The sequence below is a fragment of the Canis lupus genome, chromosome 15 (assembly GCF_011100685.1).
Source record: "Canis lupus familiaris isolate Mischka breed German Shepherd chromosome 15, alternate assembly UU_Cfam_GSD_1.0, whole genome shotgun sequence".
In the NCBI taxonomy this organism is placed as follows: Eukaryota; Metazoa; Chordata; class Mammalia; order Carnivora; family Canidae; genus Canis; species Canis lupus.
Window position 1 is genome coordinate 48,497,799 of NC_049236.1, and position 12,624 is coordinate 48,510,422.

General features: G+C 37.2%; 1 protein-coding gene across 8 annotated transcripts in view; it reads left to right on the forward strand.

The window, feature by feature from the left end:
- Window positions 1–12,624, forward strand: part of DCLK2 (doublecortin like kinase 2) — a 246,910-nt gene that overhangs the window by 16,134 nt on the left and 218,152 nt on the right. For all 8 annotated transcript variants that reach the window (XM_038558994.1, XM_038558996.1, XM_038558995.1 and 5 more), the window contains exon 2: window positions 7,105–7,439. In XM_038558994.1, the coding sequence (XP_038414922.1) occupies window positions 7,105–7,439 (335 nt within the window). The remainder of the gene's footprint in view (window positions 1–7,104; window positions 7,440–12,624) is intronic.

Genomic DNA, 12,624 nt, shown 5'->3' on the forward strand with positions numbered 1-12,624 from the left:
AAAGAACGCAAAGTCAAAGAGGATAGATTCCAGAGGTGCTTAGACTGAGGTCAACAGCTTTGCCAGTTCTGTTGAATGTAGGGAAGGGAGAAGGGAGGCAGGAGTCTTTTTTTTATTTATTTATTCATAGACACAGAGGCAGAGACACAGGGAGAGGGAGAGGGAGAAGGAGGCTCATGCAGGGAGCCCGATGTGGGATTCGATCCCAGGTCTCCAGGATCACACCCCAGGCTGCAGGCGGCGCCAAACCGCTGCGCCAAACAGCTGCGCCACTGGGGCTGCCCGGGAAGCAGGAGTCTTGACTTTTGTTTAGGCAATGATTTCATTCAGTAAGTTGGGGAATTCAGGAAGAGGAGAGTTTGAGGCCAAGGTAGCAATAATGGGGAGTAAAGTTAGTTTTAGACAGTAGCATGTGGGATATCCATAGATAATCTAGTATAGATGCTCAGTAAGTGGCTTGAAGTCAAGAGAAAAGAGTAGGCTGGAAATGTCCTCAGGATAAAGGTGGTATTTGAAGCCATGGGGTTGAATTCAACTGCCTACAGAGTGTCTAAGGAGTATGAAGTAGATGGGTGGGAGAAGAGGACCCTGAAAAAGCATACCAGGAAGGAGCAACTAGAGAAGTAAGAGGTATAAACCAAAAGAAATCAGATTGTGGAAGCTGAGGGAAAAAGGATTTGCAAGAGAAAATCATGACTAGTGTCCAGTGTCCTCAGAAGACACCCAGTGATTTTTGGAAGATGTGCTTTGCATTTGGCAGTTAGGAAAGACCTGTTCAGGGGTCAGGGTGTTCCAGCCAGGGGAATGCAGAGAGCAAAAGTGATGCCACAGTGGCCTAAGAGCAAACAGGGGGTGAAGAAATGAGGAAAAAATAGATGAGGAGAGCTTTTTAACTCAGCAGTGAATGGAAGCCAAAAGCACATTAGGTAGAGTGGGATGAGGAATGAAGAGAGGGAGGATCTGTGTGTGTTCAAGGTGGGAGGTATTTGTATCTAATCCTGTAGTGAGGGCTGCCTAGTTCAATGGAGGAGAGAAGAAGAATGTCTCTGAAACTGCAGCATGAGGACACAGAAACATGTAGAGGGACTCAACATCCGATAGGAGGTGGCTATCCTATTGCTGAAAAGGGAGACAAGGTGGAAAAATTTGGCACAGTCTGAAAAACATTTGTAGGGATGAAGGTTTTCAGAGACAAGACATTGAGGAGTTCCTAGCATTTAATATTCTCTTGTCTCTTAAAGAAAAGGCATATTCTTGGGTTGAGGAAGGATGAACGTTAATGGTTAATATGCAGTTTGTATTACACCATTGTAGAACTTAATTTGACCACCTGCTAACTATGAAGTGTCTCTGAACAAATGCCAGTGCTAAGAAGCCATAGCTCTGCCATTGTAGAATCTTAAAGGAAATTCAAAGATTTCCTATTCTGTTGTGTATGAAAACAGTTAAGTTTTATAATTATGTAATGCTTCTACCTATCTTCTTTCTCTAGTAAAGCAAATTTTCTTTGTATATAGTATTCATGTGATCATAATTTCCAAAATGATTTCCCCCTAAACTCCTGTGGTCAAAGAACTGTTAAGTCAAAGAACTGTTCATGGGAAGAAGGAAAGACAATGAGTGTTTTGTGTGTATCTTAGTTTCCTTTAGTCAGAGACCATCAAGCATATACCTATAGTTGAACCAGTTGAGTTTATTACTCATTGCAGCAAAGAGAATGGACATTGTATGATACCATAGGGGATCTCAGTAAGCTGGTGTTAGACTTATCATAGAATTTGGGCTTTGGTTGGATAATTTCAGGAAGGGTCTGGGGGAAGCAAGGACTTGCTCTGTATTGGGTGCTGTTAAGGAAGGACAATTCTTTGAGCATTTCATTAAATCTTACAAGAGCACAGAGTAGATTGAGGAAAAAGCTGTAATTGAAAAAAAAAGTGGCAGTCACTCATTGAGTGCAAGAGAGGGATATCTGGTATTTAGTGGACTGTACAGTGAACTTGTTTTTGTGTCACTTTACCATAGTCTCAGAGTGACTTTATTTGATACAGATATTCTATGGGATTATATCCCAGAGAAGAACACAGGTCAGTCTGAGCATCAGAGCAGCTTATGATAATATTGAGATCTAGCTGTTAATGTCAGATCAATTCTGGACTAAAGAGACAGTTTTATTTTTCGTATTTATGTGTGTATTATATCTGTATGTGCATGTTTATATATTAGTTTAACTCTAATTTATAAATGAGATGCTTATCTTTTCCTTTCTTGGGTGAATATAGTTTGTATTGGCAAAAATCCATTTATTTATTTATTTATTTATTTATTTATTTATTTATTTATTTTTTATTTTTAAACACTTCTTTTTTTAAATTTTTATTTATTTATTCATGAGAGAGGGAGGCAGAGGGAGAAGCAGGCTCCATGCCGGGAGCCTGACGTGGGACTTGATCCCAGGACTCCAGGATCGCACCCTGGAGCAAAGGCAGGCGCCAAACCGCTGAGCCACCCAGGGATCCCTGGCAAAAATCCTTTTAAAAATCCTTTCAGGATGTAGTATTTTACAAGTATATAAAATTCATTACTTTAGAATGAAGAATTCATTACTTTAGAATTACTTTCAGCTGTATCAATAGCATAAAATGCGCTGCTGTTTGTTATGTTATTGGGGAATGAGCAGAAAACACAAGATTCTTGCATTGATCCAAGTAGGCAGTGGGTGGTGGTGAGAGCTCAGAGGGTGGACGTTTTGAGAAATATTTAGAAAATAGAATGGACAGAGCTTGATTTCAAAATGTAGTATATAGGGAAGCCAGAAGAGTGAAGGATGATGCCTAAGGTTTCTAGCTGAGTAAGTTTCAGGGAAGTAATGTTCCTACCAGGATGGGAAGGAAGGAGGAAGTGACAAGTTGGTGGGGGGGTAACATATCTCTATAGTAGCAAGAATCTGGTTGAAGGGTGGCTGATTGGTTCTAATCAATCTTACAGGTGCTTAGCACCTAACAATAATAATTTGCTGTTTTGTTAACAGCAAGAGCTATAACTACCCACAGAACCAAAATCTTAAATTGTTTTGTCAACATGTTCTCTCCTAATAGGCAAATCTATGTAATTGACAAAATTACCATCAGGAGATTGTTTGATCAGGGTGGGGACATCACAAAGGAAGCTAGCCTGGGTATCTTGGTTGCTGTGGTTACCAAGGTATGACCTCTCTATTGCAGGGCTTTATGTGCCCAGTATATGGAAACACAGGTGTGACCTCAAAACTGTGTCTTGAACCATTGTGCTGAAATGTGGTATGCCAAGGATGCCAACATGGGTATCTGCTGGTTCAAAACTTTACATATTATAGAACTGATGTAGGAGTTTTTAATAGAAACAGTATGAAGGGAGGAGGAGAGAGAAGGAATTAAATGTATCTGTAACTACATATAAACAAATTAAAAGACAGACATCCCTTTTTTTATAATAAATTTATTTTTTATTGGTGTTCAATTTGCCAACATACAGAATAACACCCAGTGCTCATCCCGTCAAGTGCCCCCCTCAGTGCCCGTCACCCATTCACCCCCACCCCCCGCCCTCCTCCCCTTCCACCACCCCTAGTTGTTTCCCAGAGTTAGGAGTCTTTATGTTCTGTCTCCCTTTCTGATATTTCCCACACATTTCTTCTCCCTTCCCTTATATTCCCTTTCACTATTTTTTGTATTCCCCAAATGAATGAGACCATATAATGTTTGTCCTTCTCTGATTGACTTACTTCACTCAGCATAATACCCTCCAGTTCCATCCACGTTGAAACAAATGGTGGGTATTTGTCGTTTCTAATGGCTGAGGAATATTCCATTGTATACATAGACCACAGCTTCTTTGTCCCTTTATCTTTCGATGGACACCAAGGCTCCTTCCACAGTTTGGCTATTGTGGACATTGCTGCTAGAAACATCGGGGTGCAGGTGTCCCCGCGTTTCACTGCATCTGTATCTTTGGGGTAAATCCCCAACAGTGCAATTGCTGGGTTGTAGGGCAGGTCTATTTTTATCTCTTTGAGGAACCTCCACACAGTTTCCCAGAGTGGCTGCACCAGTTCACATTCCCACCAACAGTGTAAAAGGGTTCCCTTTTCTCTGCATCCTCTCCAACATTTGTGGTTTCCTGCCTTGTTAATTTTCCCCATTCTCACTGGTATGAGGTGGGATCTCATTGTGGTTTTGATTTGTATTTCCCTGATGGCAAGTGATGCAGAACATTTTCTCATGTGCATGTTGGCCATGTCTATGTCTTCCTCTGTGAGATTTCTCTTCATGTCTTTTGCCCATTTCATGATTGGATTGTTTGTTTCTTTGCTGTTGAGTTTAAGAAGTTCTTTATAGATCTTGGAAAGTAGCCCTTTATCTGATATGTCATTTGCAAATATCTTCTCCCATTCTGTAGGTTGTCTTTGAGTTTTGTTGACTGTATCCTTTGCTGTGCAAAAGCTTCTTATCTTGATGAAGTCCCAATAGTTCATTTTTGCTTTTGTTTCTTTTGCCTTCGTGGATGTATCTTGCAAGACGTTACTGTGGCCGAGTTCAAAAAGGGTGTTGCCTGTGTTCTCCGCTAGAATTTTGATGGAGTCTTGTCTCACATTTAGATCTTTCATCCATTTTGAGTTTATCTTTGTGTATGGTGAAGGAGAGTGGTCTAGTTTCATTCTTCTGCATGTGGATGTCCAATTTTCCCAGCACCATTTATTGAAGAGACTGTCTTTCTTCCAGTGGATAGTCTTTCCTCCTTTATCGAATATTAGTTGACCATAAAGTTCAGGGTCCACTTCTGGGTTCTCTATTCTGTTCCATTGATCTATGTGTCTGTTTTTGTGTCAGTACCACACTGTCTTGATGACCACAGCTTTGTAGTACAACCTGAAATCTGGCATTGTGATGCCCCCAGATATGGTTTTCTTTTTTAAAATTCCCCTGGCTATTCGGGGTCTTTTCTGATTCCACACAAATCTTAAAATAATTTGTTCTAACTCTCTGAAGAAAGTCCATGGTATTTTGATAGGGATTGCATTAAACGTGTAAATTGCCCAAAAGACAGACATCCTTTACCTATTTTCATTCTGATGTCCTGAACCAGTATAAAGAAGCAAAATACAGATGAATTTAAAAGGCAGCTCATCTCGTTGATATGTCAACTGTGCAGGGTTGATCAAGGAAATCTGACATACTAAATTTCCTCTTGTTTTGTTTCTTTTTAGCACTGTGTTTTCCCTTTATATTGAGAAAAGGCTTTTCCTCAGCTGACAGCTCCCTGCCCTTAAAAAAAAAATTTACTGTCTTTTACTGAAATTTCCTTTTCCTTCTTCCATCTTAATATTTTGAATCAGAACATGTAATTAAATTTTATTTAGAGCTTTGCAACATGAGTCTTGTGTTCTCTATAAAATTAAAGCAAAATCACAAGTGTTTATTTTTGCTCTTTATAAATGCATGTGATGTATAGTGCTATTTTATTAAATTCATATGTATTTGAAATTACATGCCATTTTCCCAGATGATTACACTGTGAAAAGTCATTTTAGATAAACCTACCGAGATGGAAAATCTCTATCTAAATGGCGATGGTTGTGCTAGCTTTCAGATTAGTGGTGTGGAAGCAGCAGTAGAACCTGTGACTGGTTCCCCAGTTTTCTTGGACAGTGGCATAATTTTGCCTTTAAATAGAAGGCATTACTCCTCTTTTTAGGCCCTTCTTATATGCCTGATCTGTTACTGAATTGTTCATGTGCCTTTGGGAGTCTCTAAGTTCTCCATTCATCAGGATTTTAAGAACATCCTGATAATAGTTAAATATGATATTTATATTAATTTTTCCTCAGGAATTGCCTTTTACTGTTTTTGGTTATTTTCGTTTTAAGCATGAACCGCACTTAAGGCTTGTATCATATAATTATTCTATTAAGTGCGAGACTGTTATACTGAATATGTGAAAAAGTACCTGATTCTTTTTGAGTTAGAAGGTATCTTAGAGAAAATCTTAGAGTGTAATCCTCTTGCTTTGTGTGCCAAACAGGTGAGGATAAAAGAATTGGGTGACTTCTGAGTTTCCTGAAAGAAAAATTATGATTTTTAAACATATAATTATGAATTATGATTTTCAACATATAATTATAAAAATCATTATTTTTCCAACTATAATTTTGGAACTTAAAAGTAATGAACATTGAGTTAGTAAACCAATGGATAAATAGTATAGTTTTAGTGTTTTACTCAATAAAAATTAAGCAGAAGGCAGCATGAATAATGAACACATTTTTATTTTGTTAAAAGATTATTTATTTTATTTTTTTTAAAGATTTATTTATTTATTCATGAGAGAGAGAGAGAGAGAGAGAGGGGTAGAGATACAGGCAGAGGGAGAAGCAGGCTCCACACCGGGAGCCCGACGTGGGACTCGATCCCGGGACTCCAGGATCACGCCCTGGGCCAAAGGCAGGCGCGAAACCGCTGAGCCACCCAGGGATCCCTCTTTCTTCAATGATACTACGACTAAATATATTTTAGGCAGCTATGTGAAGATGGAGCCATCATTCTTCAATTAGGACTGAAATTTGTAGTTGAAAGGAGAAAAATGGTTTTATTTCTTTCTATGGATATATTATTATATATATATATTATTTTGTGATATAATTATTTCTTGTAGAATGAGATTTTTTTTTTAAAGTTACGTTAGTGAATGGTTTGGGGATTAGGAAGTACTCTAGAATTCAGCTGATTCAACAGCTTCAAGTCATAGACAATGATAATAGGAACCAAAGTGCAGAGGAATTATACAGGGTGATGTATTTGATCAGAGTAAAGCCCAAGTCTTTCTTGTCTTATTTGTCTAGTGCTTTCATTCTGTAATGTGTGTTATTCCCTCTCTCAAAACCAATCCAGATGTTTAAATAGAAAGGGAAGGTAGTATGCAGAATGCCAAGGAAAAGGATATGAATCCCCCTTTCAGTGAACCTGTTAAGTTTAGGAGTTCACTTAATGGGTCTCCAGCCTTTGTTCTTAAGATACAGTGCTTCTGTGGTGGGGATAATCATTCTAATAAAACTGATTTTTTGCTTTTTAGGTGAGAGTTACGTGTGTGCATCAAATGAACCATTTCGTAAAGTTGATTACACCAAAAATATTAACCCGAACTGGTCTGTGAACATCAAGGGTGGGACAACTCGAGCCTTGGCTGCTCCCTCCTCCGTGAAGAGTGAAGTGAAAGAAAGTAAAGATTTCATCAAACCCAAATTAGTGACTGTGATTCGAAGTGGAGTGAAGCCTAGAAAAGCTGTGCGGATCCTTCTAAATAAGAAGACTGCTCATTCCTTTGAACAGGTCTTGACAGATATCACCGAAGCCATTAAACTAGATTCAGGGGTGGTCAAGAGGCTCTGCACACTGGACGGAAAGCAGGTAAGACGTTTACTAGCCCCCAGCTCTCCATCTTACTTTTAAACTGTCCCCGTGTCATGGTGATTGCATACTTGACAGTAAGAGTTTTGTAGTCTCTAGAAATTATTCTAGCACTCCTATTTGAGAGGGGTGTGTGTGTGTGTGTGTGTGTGTGTATTAGCTTTTATCATGAAAAATGTAAGTGGCTTACCTATGTCTTTGCTCAAATATCTCAAAAGTGTGGAGAAGTCTGTACTTCTTATGGTCACTGAAAGGGAAATGTAAACAACTTTTTTTTTTAGTTTGTATTTAAATAATTCCAGTTAACATACGGCATGGTATTAGTTTCCACTGTACAGTATAGCGATTCAGCACTTCTATACAATACCCGGTGTTCATTACAAGTGCCCTCCTTAATCCACATCCCCTGTCCCCACCCACCTCCCCTCTGGTAACCACCAGTTTGTTCTCTGTTGTTGAGAGTCCGTTTCTTGGTTTGCCTCTCTCTCTCTTTTATTTTCTGTTCCTTATTTGTTTCTTAAATTTCTTTTTTTTTTAATTTTTATTTATTTATGATAGTCACACACACAGAGAGGCAGAGACACAGGCAGAGGGAGAAGCAGGCTCCATGCACCGGGAACCCGACATGGGATTCGATCCCGGGTCTCCAGGATTGTGCCCTGGGCCAAAGGCAAGCGCCAAACTGCTGCGCCACCCAGGGATCCCGTTTCTTAAATTTCTATATGAGTGAAATCATATGGCATTTTGTCTTTCTCTGGCTTATTTTGCTTAGCATAATACTCTCTAGCTCCAACCATGTTGTTCCAAATGGCAAGATTTCATTTTTTTTCATGGCTGAGTAATATTTTATTGTACATATATACCACAAGTATATACCACAATGGACACTTGGGCTCTTGCCATAATTTGGCTATCGTTGACAGTGCCGCTATAACTATCTGAGTGCACGTATCCCTTTGAATTAGTATCTTTGTATTCTTTGGGTAAATACCTCTAGTGTAATTGCTGGATCATATGGTAGTTCAAATTTTAACTTTTTGAATGACTTCCGTGCATTTTCCAGAATGGCTGCACCATTTTGCAGTCCTGCCAACAGTGTAAGAGGGTTCCTTTTAATCCACATCCTTGCCAACACTGCTGTTTCTTGTGTTTTTTATTTTAACCATTCTGACAGGTGTGAGATGGTATCTTACTGTAGTTTTGATTTGTATTTCCCTGATGAAGACTGATGTTGAGCATCTTTTCATGTGTCTGTTGGCCATCTGTATATCTTCTTTTGAAAAATATCTATTCATGTCTTTTGCCCATTTTTTAATTGGATTACTTATTTTTTGGATGTCAGGGAAATGTAGACTTCGAGGGAAAAGTGTAACTTCAAGAGGCTTCCTATATTAAATGAGAGGTTCTCTGTTTAAGAATAAGAACACCTATTGACTAGTAGAGTGATTATGGGTTTGGTAAATCACAGGAGTCAAAATTAAAGATATTTAACATTTTTAGAAAAGCCTTTCCTCCCCACCTACATGTGATATGGAAAATGCATTTCAAAAAAGTACTTTCATAGGGATCCCTGGGTGGCGCAGCAGTTTAGCGCCTGCCTTTGGCCCAGGGTGCGATCCTGGAGACCCAGGATCGAGTCCCACGTCGGGTTCCTGGTGCATGGAGCCTGCTTCTCCCTCTGCCTGTGTCTCTGCCTCTCTCTCTCTCTCTCTCTCTGTGATGACTATCATAAATAAATAAAAATTTTAAAAAATTAAAAAAAAAAAACCAAAAAAAACAAAAAAGTACTTTCATAAGAATGTCTGTGTGAATTTCATAGGGCACAGTGGGGAGCTATTTAATCAGGATTTCTTTTCTGTTTTTTTTGTTTTGTTTTTTTTTTTTGTTTTTTTAAGAGAGAGATAGTGCACGTGTGTGTGGAGGGGGGTGGAGAAGAGGGAGAGGGAGAGAGAATTCCAAGTAGGCTCCACACCCAGCACACAGCCCGAAATGGGGTTCAGCGTCACAACCCCTGAGATCATGACCTGAACTGAAATCAAGAGTCTGACACTTAACCAACTGAAACACCCAGATGCCCCGTTAATCAACATTTCTGAAAAATATACACAAATTACATAGGAAAAAGCAAGCCAAATTATGGTAATAACATACTAGGAAATGTAATGGGCTAATAAGAAAAATTGGGCAAATTTCAAGAATGCACGAATATTGAGTTTTGCCACAATTAGATTATCATTTCTAAAGAGAAACACGTAGCTTCTGAAGTGTATTTTTTCCTAATTTCATTAAATTGTTTGTATTCACACTGTGTTAAACATTATAGTTTCCAGCATTCAATTTGTTTCTTCATCCCATTTTGTTTTCTCCCTATAACACACTTAATTTATTCTGAAGTGTTCAGCTGGTATGGTGCTAAGAATGAAACACTGGAGCAGTGCCTTCTGGAAAAACACAAAGTAGTTTTCTAATTTCCTAACACCAGATCTAGTTAGTCGATTGCCTCCTGAAACATAAACAAAATTAAAAAAAAATAGGTTCTAAAAATTCCAGTAGAGTAAGGTTATAATGACTTTTCTGATTAATTAAATAGACTATTGGAAAGCATGACACTTCATAGCAGTCTGCCCAAGATAGGTTTCACAGGATGAATGGAAATAGACGCTTTAAAAAGTGAGTTAATAGCACAGCACGACACAAAACAACTTAAGATTCATTCTGCAAGTAAATGAAAATGAATTAGAATAAAAGATTTGGTTAAGTCAAATAACTAATTCTTGGTTGACACAGGAAGACAGGAAATATAGAGACAAACATTTAAGACACTTAACAAAAAGAAAAATGGAAATCATAAATATGCCAAATTCAAAAACCTGAATGTCATATGAACAGTAAATGCAGATGAGATTTTAAAAATTGAGACTCTGACTTAGAAATCTCTAAATGAATATTATTCAGGGAAAATGGAAGTGAAATGCAGAAGTTGAACATCTAATTGAAATGGGTAATCATTGAAATTTTAATAATTATCCAAAAAAAAGTATCTTCAGAAAGACTCCAGACTAGAAATATCAATATGTAAAAATGTTAACTAAAGCACAAGCAACCCCAAATAAACCACATATTAAAGAAGACTACATTGCTAAGAGTAGGACTTAATGACAGGAACTAAAGAAAGAAACATCTTTATACATGAGATCTAGAGAATAAAGCATAATGGTACATGGAATCCCAGAAATGCTACAGAGACATTTGATAAAATACAAAATTGACATTCAGTTAAAGATTCTGTAACAAATGGAAGGTGAGTTCTCTAATACACTTCTAAAAAATACTATCTGAAACAAAAAGCCTATGTATTTGGTGTAAACAAATACATACACCACTGGAAGTATTTCTATGACTGTCTCGTTTCTATGGGATAATCGTCTGGCAGCACCACTATTCAACGTTCTTCTATATATTCTCCTTAATTTTAATTTATAGTTTAATTTCAATTTCAATAAGAATCTAAATGAGATTTTTTGGGGGTGGAGGGAAGAATAACCTAAGTGATTTCAAAAGCTAATCTGGAAAAAGAGGCAGGAAAATTTTGGAAATAATGATTAATGGGCTCTTACGCTACCAGATATTAAATCATCATCCTTATACCATAGCAAAAATAAATTCCAGGTGTTTTGAAAATATAGATGTCAAAAAAAAAAGAAAATATAGATGTCAAATGAAACAAAAGAACTAAAAGAAAATATGTCAATAGGTTGAAATGGGAAAGGATTTTTCTAAGCATAAAAATTGTGGAAAATCACAAGGGGAAGGTTGACTGGACAACGTAAAATATAAAAACTTCTAGATGTCATAAGCAAGGTTTATATCTTTTATATTGAGTTATAGTAGTTTATTTTATTTTATTTTATTTTTTTAAAAAAATTTATTGGGCAGCCCCGGTGGTGCAGCAGTTTAGTGCCGCCTGCAGCCTGGGGTGTGATCCTGGAGACCCCGGGATCGAGTCCCACGTCGGGCTCTCTGCATGGAGCCTGCTTCTCCCTCTGCCTGTGTCTCTGCCTCTCCCTCTCTGTGTGCCTCTCATGAATGAATAAATAAAATCTTTAAAAAAATTATTTATATATTTATTCATGAGATTGCTAAACCGCTGAGCCACCTGGGCTGCCCTTAGAGTAGTTTAAAATGAAAAAAACAACATTGTAATGCAAGATGGGTAAAAAAGGACACAGACTACTTGAAAAGATTGAACATTTTTATACTTAGTATTTATAATTCTATCTCTAAAAAAATTAGAGCAATGGGATATTTTTGATATTTAAAATGGACAGGTTTTTAAAAATGTTTATTATTTGTGGATATGCAGTGAATTGGCATTTTCAAAGAATGATGGAAGTATGCATTTCATAATCTTTATGGAAAGCAATTTGTTTTGTGCAATTATACAAATGTTCTTGCTATTTGAACTTGTAAATTAAGTTCTAGGAATTTATCCAAAATAACCTGAAATGTAAATATAATTATGCATAGGAATTTTCATTTCAGCAATAAGAGCAAAAGATTGAAAACAATTTAAAATCCCTAATATAGACAACAACTAATTGATATTACTGTAGAATATAGTCATGGCCATTGAAAATTATGTTTGGAGGATATGTAAAGACCTGGGAAAATGTTGAGTGGAAAGAAAAAAAAAACTGTAGTATGTTTTCAATTTTGTGTTAAGAAAGAAAAGTAGAGGGAATTTTTTTTAAACTAATTTAGAAGGAAACACAATTATAGTTGTCATCAGAAATCAGAAGTTTGCTGTTCTGATTTCCACTACTTTTTCATGTCTGCTTAGAAGCAAAAAAAAATCAAGCACCAAGATGGAAAACAAGACTGATTTCAATCAGTTGTAAAAATTAAAGCATTATGAGTTAATCCTTAAAATTTTAGCATGTTGGCTATAAAATGTTACAAGAATTACTTTTATCACTATTTATGTCTTATAGAACTTACAACATTATTTCCAATGTGCAAAGCAAAGAGGTATCTTAAGACTTTTATTTAGTTTCCTAAAACGTTTATTTTATTTTTAAATATTTTATTATTCATGAGAGAGAGAGAGAGAGAGAGAGAGAGAGAGAGAGAGAGGCAGAGACACAGGCGGAGGGAGAAGCAGGCTCCATGCAGGGAGCCCGATGCA